General features: G+C 31.5%; 1 protein-coding gene across 4 annotated transcripts in view; it reads right to left on the bottom strand.

Moving 5' to 3' along the window:
- Window positions 1-22,113, bottom strand: part of LOC120778461 (translational regulator orb2-like) — an 82,872-nt gene that overhangs the window by 3,705 nt on the left and 57,054 nt on the right. For 3 of the 4 annotated variants that reach the window (XM_040110261.1, XM_040110262.1, XM_040110263.1), the window contains exons 5-11: window positions 5,240-5,424; window positions 4,028-5,166; window positions 2,324-2,568; window positions 2,006-2,252; window positions 1,680-1,919; window positions 1,364-1,606; window positions 109-174 (exon numbers count right to left, since the gene is read on the bottom strand). In XM_040110261.1, coding sequence (XP_039966195.1) covers window positions 109-174; window positions 1,364-1,606; window positions 1,680-1,919; window positions 2,006-2,252; window positions 2,324-2,568; window positions 4,028-5,166; window positions 5,240-5,424 — 2,365 coding nt within the window. The remainder of the gene's footprint in view (window positions 1-108; window positions 175-1,363; window positions 1,607-1,679; window positions 1,920-2,005; window positions 2,253-2,323; window positions 2,569-4,027; window positions 5,167-5,239; window positions 5,425-22,113) is intronic. The other variant, XM_040110264.1, reaches the window with a different exon arrangement.

Below are 22,113 nucleotides of genomic sequence, written 5' to 3'. Positions count from 1 at the left end.
CAAAATTTATAACTTATATATTTTAATTAAATGAATGAGCAAAAATTATTCAAATTTTATAAAGTATTAATTATATTAGAACAATAAGCATAAAAAATCATAGCATACTTTTTCATTTTTATCCAATGTTTTGGGTTTTGATTGAACTGCAATTTTGGGATCTTTGCAAGCGCTCTTAAAAAATCAAAGAAAAATAAATTAAAAATTAAATAAAAATAAAATAAAATCAGCTTAAGGTGAATATTATTAAATAACCTAAAAATAATTATAATTTATAAATTGCTCATTTCTAAAATAGTTGGAACATACTGAAATTGGCGACTTAGTTTGATGAGGAATAAATAATTAATACCGTTATTAACTCGATCTCGAGATCTCGCCTAAGTAATAATCTCTTGGCAGCGGCTTGTTAGTGGTCTGCTCATAAACTAGTATGCACTCCATCAGCAAAGAAAACATAGTGTGTTCTTTTATGCTCTGAAAAATACTTTCGAAATAACAGAACCCTTCCCTGATCTATGTACTACCAAAAAAATTATATTTGTTTTTTTTTAATTAAAGGTCTCCAAACAAGTCTTGTCTAAGAAACCGAAAGAACTCCTACTTTCATATCATACCAACATTCAGAAAATAATTTTGTAAATTTTGAATGATGACACTATTACAACACCAAAAATATAGTGTTTCTTACTCATAAATGCTGCAAAATTCATGTGCAAAACGGTAGAACGGAAGTAGACACAAGTCCTAATGGCACTCAATAGAAGAGGCTGTAGGAACATGGTGGGAATACTAACTGGTCACTGTGTGGTGGCGACACACGGCCGCAAGATGGGGCTACCAGATCGAGAAGACGGCGGGTAATGTCTAGAGCAAGGCACCAGGGAAACAATGGAGCAACTATTGTGCACTTGTCTTGCATGGGCAATACCACGCTGTAAGCATCTGGTGTCCCCACGGTATGATACATTGGAGGTGGTATCGACAGTGAGAATCTATTAAAATTTGCTTCAAGCGCAGACATTCTAATGGATGGAATAGGATGACTACTGCTCTTGAACTTAGCAACTGAACTCCGTCTGTTATCGCAAAGATCCTAAACTGGTCCTTTCGTGGCTTACTACCACATTAACGTAACCTAGCTTAACTCATAAAAGCAGTGTGAGACTTAGGCTTTTTCTTTTTATCTCACCATATCAAAACTAAATCATAGGTAATAAAGAGGTCTGTGGACTTTTTGCACTAAATATACAAATAAAATCGTATAAAAATCAATACAAAATAATACAACGTTAAAAATTAACAAAACTCTTGAAATATTATTGTTATTTTATACAATAAGTTCGATTTCCAGTCATCATACCTGATAAATAGCCATAAAACGTATGTAATCTGGGGGATTGCGTGCAGCACACGAGCTCATGAGTAGACCTTCGAAGGTGTCAGTTGGCGAAGGCACCACCTCCATATCATCTGGAATGTCTTTGAATGTTTCACCTTTCGCCAGCTTGCCACCCTCAACCACCAACGGCGGCGCCATATCCGTTGGTAATACATGCGACTCCGTTTCGGCGTGGTTCTCATTTTCAGGTGTCGCATTATCACGCTGTGTTTAAAAGTAGAAAAATTTTAGAAAATTAGAAAATGATTTAATAAAAATGTTAGCAGATAATATTTACAAGATCCAGCGGCATTTGCGCCGCCTTCGCCGCTGCGCGCTGCAACTCAGCATCATCTACAAATTTCAGATTTGGCAAGCGCAACATTTGGTCGTGCACGTCACCCTCGCTGGCGGCCACAAAGCGACGATACCAGTCCTCCTTCTCACGATCGCCGCGCGAGAAAAGTATCAAGCGCACCTCGTCGCCACAAGGTATGAGACTGTCGTTATTCTGCGTGTTGTCTTGCAATTGTTGCAACTGCGGAGAAAAACAATAATTACAACAAAAAAAAATATAAAATATAAAATATGAAAAAAAAAACACGTAAACACTTCGCTACTCACATCGGCATTCATAACGGTAGCTGCAAAATCTATATCCTGCAGATTGGTCACCTTCTCTTTCGATTCGCCGAACTGTTCCAAAATATCGCTGGAAACCTGTGACATTCTACTATCCATCGACGCCAAGTCGGACTTGCTACCTCGTGCAGATAATTGAGTTGATGGATTCTCCGAGGGCTCTTGCTGAGTCTCCTCTTCGGCGCCATTTTTGATAATAAGCTGTATGGGATACTTGCGATTGAAGTACCTGAAACGATGTTAGTTGAATTTTTTTAAAAAAATATTTGACTTTATGTGCTGTTGTTGGTGTGTGTGTACCTCTTGCGCGCCAATCCCAGTGGCAAAAGCTCAACACTGCAACCCAGCAAATTGAACACGCGATGGCTAGTGAAGTGTACGTGCTTTATGTCGATGGGCGGTTCGTTCCACATGATACGCTTCGGTATGCGCGCTGTTGTTGTCGATACGCGTAGGTAGGTGCCGTCGAGACGCAGATAAACTGAATTGGTTTGTGTAATATGATAGGTCAAGGGATCATAGCTGAAAATCTCGTTCATCCAACCCTGTAGCATATAATTTGGTTTATTTTATTAGATTCCATTTATAATTGGATCATTTATTTTTGTCGTAGATATAGTAAACTATAAAATTTAATATTAGTTTTCTTAGTTTAATCTATTAAAGAATAGAACAGTGTTACGCTGATGTCCCATATAAAGCTATGCTGGAAACCACTTATAAGTCGAAAAATGACTGGTCTGTCACAGACGATGATGAATTTTCGTATTCCACAAACTACTCGACCGCTTGGAACCAAACTTAATTTGATACATCCCCTTATTAAACTGTATAAAATAAGCGAAATTAAACCACATCCCCTGGCTACTTCCATGGCACCACCTTTTGAATGCCATACAATTATTTCAGCACAAATAGTAAGCCTGACATTAGGCGATGTATGAATAATGAATAAAATGAGTCCATCTATTTCCTCAGACCACATATACAATATTCAAGGATTTCGTTCCTTCCGATTGACTTTATGTCATAAACACGGCTCGATATCTGATAATCTCAATAATGTTTTGAACTTTGGCGCCTTGACTGTTTTAAAATATCTTTAAACTGTAACTTTATTAAAAAAGCACGGTAAAGAAAATCAAAACCCGATGGAACGAGCTACCTGGGTGCAAAACTGCAAAACTCATGTTCAAAACGGTAGATTGATGGTACATAAAATTCCTATTGGCACTCGATAGAAGAGACTGTGGGAACATGATCGGAATGCTAACTGATTACAAGCTCGCAGAACAAGACTGACAGATTGAGAAGACTGCAGAAAATGTCTAGAGGCTGGCACCATGCAAACAATGAAGCATCTCTTGTACACTTGGCCTGTATTGGCAAGAATGCGTTGAAAGCAACTGGGGCCCCACGGTATGATACATCGACCGTGTCAAGCGGAGGCATCCTAAAGGATGACTACTCCTCATGGAGTGGCCATATCCCTACCAGATTAATGTTATTTTTTTAGGTAGAGGGGGAAGATCGGGGACATTTCCTCACGGGCCCAGTATTCTCAGAGTGGGTCCGATGCTCTGCAATATTATTTTTTCTCAACAATTCACTACATTCATCCTCCAGCCGCGGTTTTCCCTCCAGGCGCTGACTGAAGGTGATTCATATTTGACACTAAAGGAATTTTGTTATAAAGGATGCCTCAATAAAATGTTTGGCATGAATCGATTTGTCATCGAAACGGGTAAAATAGGTTCAATGCTTCCCCCCCGCTACATATAACAGTCCATCAGTCCAGATCAAATGCAAATGAATACGTTAAAAAAACCCAAACGTATGTTATTCCTCGTATCGGTTATGTCTTCGCCCAATAATACCGCGTCTGTGACCGAAGTTACGAAAAATGACGCGTAAAAATTACCGTTAAATAAAATTTTTGTTTCACCAAAAGTTATAAAAATATGCGACTCTCCATGAAAATATAGTATACGCCCAAATACTTACGGCATAGGATTTAATGGTTTTGTGCTCCTCCACTGCCGGCACTTCACAAATAGGCATTTTCGTATAGTCTGGTATCTCGAAATCAGTACCTTCAGGATGGTGTTGAAAGAATTTATAAATAATCGATCGTGCCAACACACTTAACGAGTCGGCAATAGCGAAACTCATCAGACACGCCAGTACGCCGCGTATAAAACCATGAACGGGCAAAAGCAGCACCACAATGAGCACGGCCAAACGACTTATCGGCATGGTAGCTGCGAATTTTTTCTTCGGTTGCAAATGCTGCTCACGTTCACGATCACTCTCTCTTTGTAATATCTCTGCGGCATGTCTCAAAGTTTCCAATTCATTTTGGTGTTTAATAGTCTCCGCATCGGCGGGTAAACCTTCAGTGTGAGGGGGTGAAGCTTTGTTTGAGCTACTCTTATCGAAATGTAGATGCAAATCGTGACGATTGCGTGAAGAAGTTTTGGGCTCTTCGGCACTCCCAGCAGCGTCCTGTGGTAATGTTGGCAAAGTATCTTCCATCATCTCAACACCCGACTCGATTTCCACCTCTTTCTTACCAGCGATTATACCACGTTTCTTAGTTTTCGAGCTCGCCTTTTTGTCCGTCACTGTCGCCTGACTTTCGACGGGCTCGACGCGTGGCAAGGCGTTCGCACGTTCGGTTTGCTCCGTTGGCGAAGGACGTCGTCGGCGCATTAGTGCATCACGCAATGACGTGTTTGACGACACAGGCGGTGGACCAGCGGGTTCCTTCTTCATTGGTTTGATGGCAGCTGTGCCGAATGCAGTGGAAATTGTAGCCGTAGAAAGTGCTGCTGTGGCGAGACCAGGCTGTTGTTGGGATGGTGAATGAGATTGGTGAGAGTGATGGTGTGTATGTTGCGTTTTAGATTTCACTTTCGATTTGAGATTGGCTAGACCGCGGCGCAGTCTGGAACGTTCTACCTCAGCTTCGGGCAGCGGTTCACCGTCGGCTGAGGAATCTGAGTCTCCACCTTTAAAATGCGGCGATTTACGTTCTAAATCGAATAGCAAATCATCACTGATGGAAGAGTGTGTAGTCGGATTTTCAGTATCCGAGTCTGGATCGTTTATTGGCTGTGGAAAATATTGTCGTGGGTTCTCAACTACAAAGATTTAACGAGAATTAAAAGCACTCATTGATTTTTTATTGAGAAAAGGAAGAGAAATTTAGCTCACCTTTCGGTACGGACGCCGACAATACCTGTGTGGTAGTTTTCGACGATTTAATATCCTCAAATGTCTGTGAAACTTTACCCTTAATTAATTTCCAAGTGCCAACCGTTGGCGTATCACTACCAGCGAGCGCTGCTATCAGATTTGGCCCTGAACTAGTTGGCGAAACGCCTTCGATGCTGCCCGATCTAAATGCACAAACAAATATGTTGGAAACAAAATATCAAATGAAAATTATTTGTTTATTGTGAAAGTGATTACAAAACACAAATTCAAATGTCATTAACTGAAAAAATATACGAACAGAGTTGCCCATTTGCTATAAACTGGAGAGTTTAAAAGTAATTTTTCGTTCAACGTAATATTCATAATTCTGGTAGAGGATTTCTATGCATACAATGTATATGTGTATACATTTTTTAATCCTGAGGACCTCCTCCATCTATCTGTACCATCAAATCGTGGCGCCAAAAGAATCGTAATATTGCCACAATTTTAGTGTTTGGTACTAAAAAGTTTAAAGATTTTTTTTAGTCAGTTATAAGATCTTATTAACACTTTTGTTGGGGGTATAACAGTTCGAGAAGATTGTGGAATTTGTGGAAACAAAATCTAATCCTTCTCATGGCCTAATATTTCCCAGATGTACTGATTTAGTGTTTTATTCCTCTTATGAAATCTTTTATGAAGATCTTTGTTTGGATTTTGATCAGTTTGTATGGCAGCTATACGCTACAGTGTTCCGATCTTGACAATTTGTGCAGAGATTATAGTGATACCTTGGACAAAAATCTATCAATATTTTCAAGAAGATATCTTGTCAAATAAAAAAGTTTTCTACACAAGACCTTGATTTGGAAAGATCAGTTGGTATATCAACTTTTTCCTATATGTAGTGTCCGATATCTGTAGTTCAACGGCTTGGACAGAAATAGACTTGTGTAAAATTTGAGATCGATATGTCAGAAACTAAAGAACTAGTTCACGTATATATAGACAGTTCTTTTGATTATATCATGACATCAAGAGGCAATAAATCTCAAAAAAAAAGCTGTTTGATTCGGAAACTGTGTTCGAACTTAATTACTGTTCAGTGCTACTGCACATACCTAGATACATATATAGATAGATAGAAAATTGAGACCTATGGTCTATTATGCCCTCTCCAATATCACATATGGTCACAAAAGTCTCCAGCATTCTAAACAATTCCAGGAGCTTACTGAACGCGACAGAGATGATGTCTTGTAGATGGAACCTATGGACTTGAGCCTGCTTCTACAAATTGCTAGACAATCTAGAAACAGGTGTTTTGAAATTTCCTGTTCCATGGCGCAAAACCGGCAATTCGCGCAAAAGACTTTGCCCACGTTGGGCAAGTGCTTCCTGAGCCTGCAGTGTCTTGTATAGAGCGCGAAAAGGAGGTGGAATTTATTTCAGGGAAGGTTGATAATTTCTTTAAACCTTGCTAGGTTGTAACCTCCCAGTAGCAGCTTGGTGTGGCGCATTCCTGCTTTTTGCTGCCAATGCCGTTCTCTCCTCACTCTCTCTTTCGTGCGGAGCAACTCTTTTATAAGGTGGAACCCCACCGCAATGCATGGCATGGTTCTGGCCCCATCATTGTCGGCTACGCCTTTATGCTTCCTTACCCAGATCAGGTGTACACGTTTGCTAAGTATAACGATACGCTGGTTGATAGTTGATTGATTTCTGCACGCTAACTTTTAGCAAATACTGCTGCTTGAAAGGTGCTCAGAAAATGTCCCATTGGTATGGATAGTTTGGTATGCGGACTCGCAATGCCTTCCAGTGTTTTCTAGCCGTCAGTTTACCACTGGATTGTGCTGCCCTTCAGTATTAGGTCGAGCGTGGAATCACTCCACTCCGCCTTACTGCCGGAAGTAACTTTAAACTTCTTTGTAGACCCTCTTCGTAAGTGGTGTGTCTTTCGATAAAGCCTTCATTTGTTGAGATGACATTATCTTCCCGTTGTCAAAATCTTCTGCTGCCATGTTATGTTCCGCTACCTGTGTGATCACTAGATGCAGCGGTGTGAGCTTCAGTTTGATTTCAAGTGTTACGATTGGGCAAGTGCGCATTGCCCCTGAAGCGCAGACACAGACGAGCCTTTGTAGCTTCGATAGTTGAAGACCCACCGAAAACTGCGTTGCCTTAGATGCCCAAGCAACCACTCCATAAGGGAAAATATTCGCATTCCTAACCTCCAAAACAGTACGGGCACCTTATGTTAGATTGGGTTATCAGGCTGAAATCCGTGGAGCCATGAATAATCCCACTTGGAAACACCGATCGGTTAAAATGGCCAGAAATACTATGTATGGATCAAAGAGTCCCTTAAGCTTGACATAATATTGATTTCGGCTATCTCTCTTGGTTCGCCCCAAGTATGACTGCCGAGATGTTTCAACCTCAGTCTTTCAAAACAGTGGAGGAGAAAGTTTCATAATGTTTCCACCTCACCTTCAACCATACAATTTGGACACAGAGGCGAAGAGCTTTTAATCACTGTAGCTAGATCTTGAAAAACTCTGCATTTTTAACCAAAAACTCAATTTCAATTTCCTCCTCATTAAAATACCTTTTTATTACTAAATAAATAAAACAGCTGACAACTTGTGTTTATTTCAGAAAAAAGTATTGTTTTATTATTTAAATGGAGATATTATTTGTTTATTTTTTTGTTTTTATTTTTGTTTTTATTCTTTCTTAAAATTCATATACTGTTACAATATATTTTATCTTTTATATGCATAAATTAAAATTTTCATTTTGTGTACAAGTTATATATTTTTGGTTTTTGTTTCTGTGGCCACATTGCAAGCACATTCCTGTTGAACTTGTTGTTGTTCCTAATGAATATTCTTACATTCGGTAATTGTTTTAGTTTTGCAAATTTAGTCAAAGAGATTTCGATTTACGCTCATTTCATGCAAACGTTTTCTGTTTTCATGCTTTTCATTGTGTTTCTTTTTCAGTTCTGTTATTTTGAATTGAGATCAGAAATGTAAAAAAGTGAAATTCCATTTTTTTATTTTCGAAATTTTCTCTACCAAGTTGAAGCTTTATCCAGTTTAAACACTTTTATCTATGCATTTTTGTTAATTTGCTTATTTATTATTGGTTTTGACTTTAGTTTATAAATATACTACTTCCTTCTATTATTTTTTACTGAGAAAGTACGTTTTGGAATATTGGTACTGTTATTTGTTACGAAATATTTAAATTAATGCAAAGAAATTAGGAGAAAACGGATTTTTTAGCACTACAAACTAGCCTCTTTTCCAAACAGTACCCTCCTAGTCCATTTAATCGGAACAGACGCGTTTTTAAATTCCACAAAGGCTTGTCAATTTGTTAGAACATAATGCTGAAATGATTTCCTTCAATACAAACCGCTACAACAGCAAACCCCTTTCGGTAGGTAAAATTAATGAGAAAAACTTTAATTACCGACAACGGTAGTTGCAGAAGTCAACTAGATAAGAAGGTCACAAAATCATAAATATTTTACACTATAGCATAAATGGAATTCTAATAAAAATTATCTACTTTGTAGAACTCCGAATTTTTGAAAAACCAGATTTACACGTTGATTTGTGAAGCCAAAGTTATCGGAAAGAACGTCTATAATGCACTTGTTTCTATCAGAATGCTATGACTTTACCAGTGGTGGATCCACAACTGGGCGATTCCCCACCCAATTGGAGAGGATTAAAAATATGTTGGAAGTAGAGTATGGATCAGCCACCGAAACTTACGAATAATTAGATTTACTAACTCTACCTCATCATACGTTGGTAGCTAAGCAACGTCCTTCTATAGTTATTTTTTAAAATAATCAAGAATTTATCGAGACGAATGTAATAAAAAAGTGATTGATTTAATCCAGAGGAACGCGCCGTATTCGAACTTTTCTTGTAGTTCTTCTTCTTTATTGGCGTATACAGTAAACAGTTTTGTAAAATTTAGCCCCGGCAATGGTCCAATTAATTATAGCTATAGAAAACACACTTTTTCACTTTGAGCATGAGAAGCGGATGCTAAAAGCCCTTGGTGAAAAAGCTCAGTAAATTTAATAAAAAATTTATTATGTTGACCTAACCTCTAGTATGTAAGAGTGCTTAGTGACTGAAGATATTGTCCATATTAACGAATTTATATATGTTAAAGCTTTTTGTCAAGATAATAAATTAAATTAAAATATGCCCTCGGAAAAGATATATCGCAGTAATTGAATACATAGTTCACCAAACCCCGTATTGAACCGGAAAACGGATGCGGAAAATAGTCCGAAAGAATAAAAAACTGATTCGAAAAATATCCCGAAAGAGTAACTTTTATAATGAAAAATACACATACTACCTTCTCTGTTCTGTAATTCCTTTTCATGTGGCCAATAAAAAATAAATAATAACGTGGGTATCAGTAATCAGAAAATTCCAATGGGTATCAATTTCAGCTTGGCCACAGTATCAGACTTGCCTATTTGCTTGAAAACATCGCTAATTTTGAAAACGGTACACTTTTACAAAGATTTTGTGGAATCTTCTTCCTCTAGCTCAAGTCGGAACGACTAATCTATTTAATTGGAAGTTTCTTCAACATATTATCAATTTTGCTTTATTTACGCTAAGCGAGTTGCTGAGGGTCATATTTTTGATTCAATTATTAAACCAATAACAGAGCCTGTTCGCACAGGAGTTAACTGGTCTTTGCTGGATTAAAGCGCTAATTTGGAACGATTTACCAAACAAAATAAAAATATTATTTTATTAATTAATTCTGAAGTCTTGGAGAATGGAGCCATATGTAGAAGTTCATGGAAGTGAAGAAAGTTCTCTGAGCGCCGTTCACTTGGAAGTGGCCAGCAACGATTATTTGACATATGGCTCAAGCAACTCACGACCAAGTAGCCTCTGGCTTGGCCACAAAACGTTCGTTTGAAGACGAGCTGAAGTGAAAAAGTGAATCATACCACCCCAGCGTTGTGCCTTGGGTTTGGGAGCCGCCACGTAAAACAAACTCCCAATGAAAAGGACACAACAGCCTTCGCTGTTTTAAACTGGGCTATAACCGCATAAGCGTTATGTACGCCATTAAAGAAGAAGAATAATTCTTAATCGAAGTCAAATCGAGTTGAAACTCGTGTGCAATTCTGCGGGTTGTTGTCCAAGCTGTAAATTTGGTTGTGTACATTGATAAATGCCAATCAGCTGCTGAATTTTAATCATTGGAAAAGATACAAAGTTAAGCACACAAGCAAGTATAGCAGCTTCTGTTCTTAATTTTGTATTCTTTCTAATGATCGTTAATCGAGTAGCCAACTGTGCGAAAGGCAAAAGACTGTCTTCTGAACTATAACCTTAATGTACTAAATTAATTTGGCTGTGCGAAAGGCCTATAAAGAAAATCAGCTTGTGAAATCAAAGACCAATCTGCATATCGTCACCTAAAAAGCAAAAGAACGTAATATCACTTTTCATAACTTTACAAGTGAAGGTAAAACAATGTAATAGAAACCCCTCACAATGAAACAAAATTTGAGTTTTGGTTATAAAATGGGTATATATTGGTTATAAAATGGTTATAGATTTATTATATGTTAGTTATATCTGACAGCGGGTGACTGGTAAAATCAAACCCCACAGGGTCTACTGCGAATAAACTTTTATCGCTGAAAAGTTTTAAAGTTAAAGAGAGCGCCGCTAAATGTGCGCTAAATCCGATAAAGGTGAAAATTTTTGAAAAAAGTTTTGAAAACCCTAGGCAAAGACAAAAGTGACGATTTTTAAAAAAAATTTAAAAAATCCTGGGCAAAGATGTCTATCACTCCTCAGACACATATGTTCAGAAGGCTGCAAAACTGTGCCAATCGCTTTCTCCAATTCATTTGCTAATAGAAGTATGCAACCAATCGTAGTAAGTCAAATCAAGTCTAATGCATTATATAGTAGCCGAAAAAAATGCAATCTCTTTTTATAATTTTTTTATTAAATTTTCATTTTTATTTCCAATGTGTGCTTTTTATTTGAAAGAATGAAAAAACTACAATATTTGTTGTTCTCACTATGTTATTGTTTTTTTTTTTAGTTTGTTTTTATGTTTTTGTTCATTTCTATTGCAAATAATTGTAAATCTCAACTATTAAATAATACACAGTATATTTTAGGTTATTTTCTGCTTCTCGTATATGAAATATATATAATATTCTATAATATTGTGTGTATATAAGTAATTATATAAAATATGTAAAAGAAATATTTCCATAATAGATATCATGCCATCAGCTTAACGCTTGTAATATTGCATTAATATATTTAATTTATTTTAAATTTTTATTTTTTCATATTTTATTTAATTTTTAATATTTTATTTATTTTTTACACTACTGTTTGCTTATTACTTGCTTTGGTTGTAGTTAGTTGATTTTTGTTTTGTTTTCTGTCCTTTACTTTATATATTAAAGCATGTATATTATTTCATTATTTCAGTATGTATGTATGTATTCGTAAATATTTTGCTAAAGGAATTACTGCTCGTTAAGGGTATTTGGTTGCAAATCTGCGCCTTCTTCACGCTTTTTCGTTATTAATTTGCTTTTAAATTTATTTGCTGCATTCGCTTGAGTTTTATATTGAATATTTGTTGTTGTTTTTTCATACAAATATTTTTTTTTCTTTTTCCAGCTGCAAAATTTCTGTTCTAACGGTACTTTTTTGTTACAATTTTTTGCTTGTATTACTGTTGTTGTTGTTTTCAATTTCTGTTATAAATATTTTTTTTTGCTTTTATAGCTGCAAATTTTCTGTTATAACGGAATTTTTTATTGCTCTTTTTTGTTTGTATTAATGTTGTTGTTGTTTTCAATTACAGTTATAACGGAATTTTTTTATTACTGTTCTTTTCAAATTCGGTTATAACGGTATTTTTTGTTATGGTTTTTTACATGTTTTACTGTTGTTGTTGTTTTCAATTTCCGTTATAACGGTATTTTTATTACTGTTTTTGTTGTTGTTGTATTCACGGCTTAGTTTGCGTACAATTTTTTCTAAATTTTTGCTTGGAAGGACGAGTTGTGGGAGCCACTCGACGCATGCGCACTGTTTGCACGTGACTGTTGTTCTATTTGTTGTTCTTTATTAATTTTCAACTATATGCTTAGTTTTTACTTTTACACATTTGCAATTTTATGCGCTTGTGTATGTGTGTTTATATGATTTTCTGCTAAGTATAATTAATTTTTCTAAATTTCCATAATTAATCCAATTAAATTTAAGTTTATATATATGCATGTATGTATATATATAACTGTTAATGCAATTAAGGTACAATGCTATCCAGAATTAAAAATTCATTTCCATTGTTGCCTTTGTTTCCAACACTACTGTTATACTACGAACCAATCGGTCGACGCGCCAAAGTAATACTTTTTAGGGTTTCTAGTTGTTTTTTCGTTTGTTTTTTTGTTTGTTCTAGGTTATCATTGACATTGTGTCTCAATTTAATATGTTTGTTTACTTTACTGTATATTTTTAGTTTTTAAACAGTTGGTTTTGTTTTTACTTATATATTTTCTAGTAAGTCAATATGTAAAGGTACCAAATTCATCATCCAATTAAGGTAAGTTTTTTTGTTTTTGTTTTTTTTTTTTACTAATTCATTATAAAAAAGTTGTGAATGCAATAATCTTCCCTTTGTCTACATATTTTTTCTTAATTTTTTTCCAATTCTAATTTCTAATAGGTAAGTGTGTGTGTGTGTATGTATTTAGTTATTTATCATTTTTTTCCTTAAACTTTTTTTATTACTATTGTTTTTATTACTGATTCACTAGCTACAAATCATCAAATAAAAAATATACATACACTTTTCCATACATATGTATGTATGTATGCACACATCTTTTGTAATAATAAAGTCTGTATTCGTAACTCACAAAAATTGTGCTATGAAAATCTTCAAAAAATATTTTATGCAACTTTTTATTACAATGCATATTTTATATTAATTCATTTATTTTCATATTTTCCATAAGACTTCTTAATTATGTATATTTATGTAATTTAATTTAATTAATTTTTTTCTTTTGTTTTTTAACCCTTTTTGTGGATATGAAAGTATGAATACATGCAAGCATACATATATAAGAAGGAGATTTTTTAGGGGTTTCGGTTTTCTAAGGTAACGTCTTCAATTTCGTTTTATGCACCTTGTGTTTCATATTCTAAGACATTATAAAAAATGTGCTAAACAATATATTTAAATATTTTTTTTTTTGAAAGAATGCTAAACAAATTTTTTTAAGATTTCGAAAAAAAGAACCATTTTTTAAGATTTCGATAGCATAAAAATTTATTTTAAAACAAAAACATATGTGAAAAATTGTAAATTTATTGAAAATGAGTTTTTTCCTAAGAAAAAAAATTTTGTGTAAAACAGTTTTAATTCATTGAAAGTGTTACCTAATTTTCATGGAGAAATTACAAATTAATCCCACATAAATATCTTTATAATGTGAGAAGTGGCTCAATGGCATTCACCCCAGTAAGCAGCAATTATTTTATAAGAGAGTAAGCAAAAGGAAAAGGGAAAATTATACGAGAAACCTTTTCCAAAAATACTCTGCCACTTTTTTACACTCTTATTCATCTGAAAATGACTTTTGGCTTGATCAGGCGTTTAATTTGTATTCTTACCAGCTTCGTAGTATATTTAAAAGTGTGCGCTTACATGTGTTTAAGCCTTGATCTTGAAAACGCGGGACAATCGAGAAGGATGTGGTGAGATATTACAACCCCGACTTCTCCTTCTGCAGCTGGTGTTCGGTAAAATTCTCAAACTTACAGCATAAATACCTATAGGTCTATAGCATGCTAAAACCCCCACAACTAGAGAGAGGCTAGCCTTACTGAAGGTGAAGAGCTCACATTAGATCTTTTAGGATCAATCTGGGCAAAAAGAACCTCGCAACAGCACATCAACCGACAGTTGTCCAGCGCTGGCCAAGTTAACGCGAAGCCCAGCTATTCAGTAGGAAAACACACAAGCACCGATCCGTTCCCATTTTACTTATAGCGGAGCCAAGGTACCATTTCTTGCCAGCTCATCAGCTTTACAATTGTCAGCCGAAAACAATGTGACTCGGAGCTATGGAAAACGAGCTTAGGCATCACTTAACCTTGAATGCACGGTTAGTGGCTTAAGGCTAGCATCGCTGTTCTGCTATTAGAGTGGATAGTCACTTGTCTGCAGGAAGCTGCACTCCGGAGCAGCTAATATACTACAACCTCGGCGTGAAAAATACTGCAATAGTCTGAAACTGAGGTTGATGGAGAGTTTCTAATAATATATCACTCCACCAACTTTTCGCTCAAGCTTTAACTCATCCGTAAAGAGGTTCACGCGGAAGACAGAATAAAAGCTGCCAGAGTTTGGTTTGGCGACTTCATGATACCAAAACTTTGATATAAAGTCAAGCTCACCTCAATATTATGCTTCCATGAAATCTTTCTAATACTTCACGGTATCTGCAGGTTGAAGACTTTCCATTCGTAGCAGTGGTGGAACCTGTATCTCATAGTAAATAAAACAATATCAGTTTTATTTGGATTAATGGCGAGAACACTTCCATCAAACGAATTAGTTATGACGCTGCGATACCTAACCCCCACACGGTACTCAAAAGATTGCCTTAATCATGTATGCTACATAGTCTGCATAGGCAATCACTCGGCAGCGGCGATGCTCAAGTTTTCCCACATATCATTCACGACCTAGATCCATATGAGGGGAGAACGAGCTCCACCTTGAGAAATGCCTCTACTCTCAGACTTAAATCGTAAAACTTAAGATCCATAGAAGAGCACAACGAACTACACCTTGAGATATGGCTCTACTCACATACTACGTATATTTATACTCAAATCGGTTAACTTATTATAGTATGCGAAGCATGAATAATTTTGTATAAGCTTATATGTATTCACAGAGCAACATATTTTATACTTTGATCGTATGTATGATCTCACAATGCAAACTCGATCTTAGCTAAGTTCTTTGCCTTTATATAACAAAATATTAAGAAAAATTGATTTTTAGTTGCTGAAAATTTTGGACTACTTCAAGTTAGCACCTCAAGAGGCATGGTCATAAACTATGTAGACATTTCTAAAGTTGAAATCAGCTTAATGGAAACTGATATTCAATATTTTCAATTGATTACTCTTAGCTTCTTTAACCGATATTTTCGATATGTCGGCTGGATGTATATTGATTGTGAGCGGAGCTTTTGAAAGCTTTCACTTTAATGATTTCGGCATGTTGTTAGCTGCTTTCGCGCTAATCATTTCGTTTCAATTGTTCATAGCTTTACTTTTCTAGTTACTCTCCAAATGCTTGTGGTGAATGCCTCTAAGTGTTTAATATTCAAATTTATTCAGAAAATATTTTTTAAAATTAAGAAATTCCAAATCACAAAAAATTTAACTATATTTAAAAGGATGAAATTATGTGAATTTGAAATCACTCGCTTACGAAATGTATGGAAGACAACAGCATAGTTTCTACGTATATTTAAAAGTGATTGTAATTAGTAAATAAATAAAATAAAAACACTGTTTATTTGCAATTTTTAGCTACAAATATTTGCCAGTGTGTCTTTTGCTGTGTTGGAAATGAAATCATTCAAAACTGGCAACGCTGGCATTTATATTAATCATATTTGAATAGAATAAAAAATGTAAGGCAAATACGAAGTTATCTCCTCAAACAGTACATTATATATAAGTATGTATATATGTATTTAGGTATATAAACGCACTATTTAGTTATGGATTTAGTGATAATTATAATTGCTTGGTATTGCCTGTGTTTAGCTATTTAAGATTGGTTTAGATTTCGGTTAAGTTGGTTTTACGCTGTAAACTATTAGATTATTTTACAAGTGGGGGTTACCATATGCTGCGTATAATTCATGCCACATACCGACATTTTTCTAAGATTACTTTACTTTTATATTTTCATTATTATTTTTATTATTATTATGTTGTTTTTGTTTGGTTTTTTGCGCTACAGCTATGAAGGAGAAATTGTACTACTTTTCCTTTAATAATTAAGGGTTACCATATGTCGTTTTAACATTTTTCTGAGTGTGTGTTTATTTATTACATTTTACTAATACTTTCTTGTTTTGTAGTTCTTGATTCGCTTTCGCTTTCAATTTTATTTTTTTAATATTTCTTTTTTTCTCGTTTTTAAGTTTATATCTTACGCTCTTATAGCAGGAGTCTTCGTTTATTCACCTCAGTTGAATATAATTTCAGAATTTTAGAACGCGGAATTTTTTTTATATAGTATTTTTTATTTTAACTTTTGCTTTCGTTTACATGTTGTAGAAAAAGTAGTAATAAATAGGTATTGTTTAAAAATTGTAGATGATAAATTGTATTGTTGATAGCTTACTATCGTAATATTTTGCCTTTGCTCTTTTTAAACAGGAAGAAGATCGAGAGTCAAATTCAGTGTTGTTTTTGTTTTCGCAAACAGATTTACACTTTTTCACTGTGTTAATAAATTACAGTTAGATTCTCTTTACGTTCTTGACATTTCAAATGATTTTGTATAGTACTGTTTTCCTTAAGGATGTTGTTCTGTTACAGAATAAAATTCTTCAATTCAATGCTATTTCTGTTTCTGTTGCAGCATTAGATTATGTGCTCGAATACTGTTTCTATTTCCAATTTTGTTTCAGTGCTCGAGTTATATTTCAGCATTCCATTTGTTTACTGTTCTCGAGTTAGGTTTCTGTTCTCAATTCTGTTTCTGTTGCCAATTATATTACTGCCTCAAATTCTATTTCGCTTACTAAATCTGTTTCTGTTGTCAATTCAATTTTTCATTACGATTTTTATCTTATTTTTATGTAAGTATAGAAAGTATAAAACAACTACTCTTATTTTTTTCCTTTAAACTCGAATGCATATTTGATAAGTTTATCCAATTTTTATTTAGTTTGATTTATATTACTTTATATACATATGTATAAGCATTCATGTATGTATGTGTACGTAGAGTTCTTGTTTATTAAGGCAATTTTAGTATTTTCAATATATTTTTTGGAAATTACAGTAGCACAATTTAGTTTTATAATATATGTATATAAGTGTGTAGCTGAATGTCGAAGCAATGAAATTTCAAAGAAATTAGAAGGTAATAAGCACATAAGTGGAAGAGGAACAAATGTGTGAGGAAAAATAGTTATAAACGCTAAATTTTATAAAATTAATTTTTATTAAAATAACTAAAAAAAGTTGTAAAACTGCTTATATGCAGAAATATCTCACTTTTTTCAAAAACCCTTGAAATAAAACGCATTTAATTTTGTAGTCTTTACCATTTTCTTTTGTTTTAATTTCTTGTCCAAAAATATAATACAAAACGTTTAAATTTCAATATAAAAAATTCTCAAATACAAATTATAACTACAATTTAATTAACCATAAAATAGCAGTATATTTTTCTTGACAATTTAATAAAATTAAAATGTCTTAAAAAATTATAAACAAGCAAAAAATATATTTATATTTATGTATGTATATATATGCTCAACAAACACAACAAAAATTAACTATATTTTTCATTAATTAAATTACTGAATAACGTGATTATGCGTGTAAATAGGAAAAATATTGAAAACATTATAGCTAATAGCAAACTACAACTACAAACTAAGAGCTCTCTCTCTACATACATATGTATATGTAATACAATAGATATGTATTAATTTATACATACAATAACAAAGTGTGAAGGTAAAAAATTTCGAATATAAAAAATTTCTATAAAAAAGGACTAACCTAGCTTTATTTATTGTTATATATATTTAATTTTTTTTTGTGTCAGCCAATTGGCTTTGACTTTTTGTTTTAATAATTGCCAATAATTGTTTTTTTCATCGCATACAAATGATTTTATTATGAAAATAGCATAAAACTTGCTGGCGTATTGTTTCAAATTCCAGAATATTGCACAAAATTATGTAAATAAATTACAGTTTAGTGGTTAGTTTTATAAAAAAAAAATAAAATTTATTTTAAAAAAATTTGATAAAAATTTAATTTTATAAAAGAAAAAATTTATTAAAAACTTAAAATAAATAAAAAAAAAATAACTGTATAAAAAATATTTAATTAATAAAAAATAAAACTTATTATACTTAAAAGTTTATAAAATTACATACAATAATAATTAAAAATTAAAACTGATAAAAAAATTAATTATAAAAAAAATTAAATTAATAATAATATAAAATTTATAAAATTAAATTTTATAAAAAAATATTCAAAACATTAAAACTAATAAAAAAAAAAAAATCTATATTTTAATTAAAAATATTTTAATTATTTAAAAATAAAATTATATTTAATCAAAATTTAAACTAGTATTACTAAAAATTCAAATTAAAAAAAATTAAATTAAAATTAAAATGTAAAATGCAAGAATATTGCGCAAAATTTATTGAAAATTACAAATTAAAATGATTTAATCTGAAAAAATATATACATACACATGTATACATATATATACTAATTATTAAAAAATAAAATTATAATTAATAAAATAAAAAATTAAAATAATTAAAATTATTTTTAAAATTTTTATTAATTAAAAAAGGAATATATGTAACTCAAAACTTAATTTTTATGCACATACAGTATAATGACGTTGTTGTATCAGTTGTAAAAAAAATATATCAAAAATAAGCAATTAAAATAAAAAAAAAATTATAAAAAAAAATAAATAAGTGAATTAAGAAGAAAATAATAATTAAAAAATAATAATAATTAAAAAAATTATCAATTAAAACAAAATTATTCAAAATCATTTTAATTATTACAAAAAAGTATTTTGTATTGTTAGTTATTGTGTATCGGTTGTAAAAAAATATATAAAAGATAAGTAATAAAAAAATAAAAACCAAAATTATAAACAACAAAATAAAAACATCTATTAAAAAAATAAATTAAAAAAAATAATAATAAATAAAAATCAATAATATTTAAAAATTAATAATTAAGAAATAACAAAATAAAAAATTAATAATTAAAAAAATAAATTAAATTAAAAAGCAATTATTAAAAATCATTTTAATTATTACAAAAAAGTAGTTTTTTTACCACTAAACTGAAATGTTCAATACAACAGCATTCTTGTACCAGTTAAAAAAAATTGATTATAAAAAAATATAAAAAAAAACATTAAAAAATGCAATTATTAGGAAAAATAAAATCTTTGAAACAAATATAAAAAAGAAAATCATTAAAAAAAATCTAAAAAATTAAAAAAAAATATTAAAACAATACAATTCAAAACTTAATTTTTTGTATGCCACTAAACCAAAATTTTCATTGCAACAGCCTTGCTTTGCCAGTTTCATTGCTTTTTAGCGCATAAAATTAAACTTGCATAAGGGTTGCCATAGTATGGAGAATACTATTTATAAGCATTCTTACAGCATGCTTCAAAGCAAGAAATCTAAAAAAAAATACGTATGACAAATGTACAGTTTAAAACCTGTTTTTTCACTATAAGCTTAATTATATAAGTTATAAACATTTGTAATTTAGTTAAATTTTCATTTGCTGCAGCGTTTATGCGCTTTTCCGTACGCTTTTCATTTGCTTCTTATATTTTTTTCATGTTCATTAATAAACAGTAAAGTATAAAAAAGTATAAAAATCTATAAAAACTTGAATTTTCTACGATTTCGTATAATATTTAATAATTGTTTATATGTTTGTATGTATGTATGTATTTTTTCTCTCTAAATATTAGCCTTTTTTAAGAAAATAAGAAACGAATATGACATTCTAAAGGCGCGTCATGTATATGCATATATATATACATATTTACGGGTGTGTGTATGTGTGAAATAGACTTGTTTATTTTTTGAGTCTCAGCTCAGCACACACAGGCATATATACATATATATGTGTATATTTATGCTCACCACGCCTAAAAACAGCATTGTCGCAACTACTAACAAACACTTTCACTAAATTTATTTCCTTCGTCTATTATATAAGTATTTTAAGAAAAACCTAATGACTTTTATGCATATATTTTATCATTGGCTTAAAATAATATAAAAAACGCTTGCTGCCACGTCCCATACAGGACTTATATGTACCTACATACTTGTATGTATGTTTGCTTTGTATGTGTATGCACATTATAAAACTCGAGTAGATTTTTTTACTTTTTTATATATATTTATGTATGTATGTATGCAAGTAGCTACGTACTTTCGATATTTGAACGTTAAAAAAACATATCCAATATACAATAACAATAAAAATTCTAGAAAATGTCTATCGATTTAGTTATACATACATGATACAAGTCATTAATTGATTTTCTTTACGATTTTCCACTATAATTATATTAATGTTTAATATTTTAATAAATTATTTACGAATTGCTGCATTTTTATATTTTTATTTTTCTACTAATTTGCTTAGTTGTTCTCTTTAGTCTGTTGTTTTTGGTACATTATATATTTTTCTTCATACTATATATTGTGTTTTTATTTATTTAATTTATTTTATTTACTCAGTAAAGCAATAGCAAAAATTTGTCTAAAAAGATTTAACTAATGTGATGATACAATTTCGCATATTTTTTTGTTTTTATTTAATTTCTTCTTTTCTGTCACACATACATTTATTTAAGTTTTTACCATTCATGCCTCCGCATTTTAGCTTGAAATATACGCTGTTGTCGCTTGTTTAGGCGCTGAAGTGCAACGCTTTTGATCTTTAGTAACGCGTTTGTCTTCCGAGATTTCTCATATTTGCAGTTTATTTTTTAGAATTCATCTAATAAAATATTTAAATTTTTATTTTTTTAATTTTCAATTTTCATTTGAATTTTTAAAAGATTAATACTCGTATTCTCTTTACATACACATATTTATGTAGTTTCACGCAGGCGTACACCACTGCTTTAAATGAACCAAAAATTAACGACTTCGAAATAGTGTATGCAGGTATGCGTGTGTCTTTAGTCAGCATAGTCGCTTATTTTAATTTGATATTTTAGCATGACAGTTAACTTGAATGCGGCCCATAGATCTCTATTTTTACCAATAGCTTTGTGCTTAAAAATTAAATTAAACATGCATATGAAAAAATAATTTAGTTTACAAATTTTGAAGTTTTAAAATTTTATATGTAAATGTTAACAAAATTTGAGTTTTTAAAAGAATTTAATTTTTTTTAATTTTTGAAATTTTGAAAACTGTAAATTTTTGAATTTTTTAAATTTGAAACTTTTTAATTTTAATTTTTTTTTTAAATACAAAAATATTTCAAACAATTCTTTTTTTTTTGAATTTGTTAAATTTGATTTTTAAAATCAAAAATAATTTAGTTTAAATATTTTGAAGTTTTTAAATTTTCCAAATTTATACATGTATGTACATACATACATATGTAAATTTACAAAATTTTAATTTTTTATATGCAAATATTTACAAAATTTGAGTTTTTAAAAGAATTGAATTTTTGAAATTTTGAAAACTGTAAAAGTATTGAAATTTTCAAATTTAAAATTTTTTAATTTTAATTTTTTTTTTAATAAAAATATATTTCAAATAATTTTTTTTCAATTTTTTGAATTTGTTAAATTTGATTTTCAAAATCAAAAATAATTTAGTTTACATATTTTGAAGTTTTTAAATTTTCCAAATTTATATATGTACATGTGAATGTATGTATGTTTACAAAATTTTAATTTTTTATTTATTATTACTTTTTTTTTATGGAATTTCAAAAATTTTTCAAATTAAAAACTTTTAA

This window comes from Bactrocera tryoni, chromosome 5 (genome assembly GCF_016617805.1).
Source record: "Bactrocera tryoni isolate S06 chromosome 5, CSIRO_BtryS06_freeze2, whole genome shotgun sequence".
Lineage (NCBI taxonomy): Eukaryota > Metazoa > Arthropoda > Insecta > Diptera > Tephritidae > Bactrocera > Bactrocera tryoni.
Note: the sequence above shows the minus strand (reverse complement) of the source record. Positions and strands in the feature narration are given on the sequence as shown.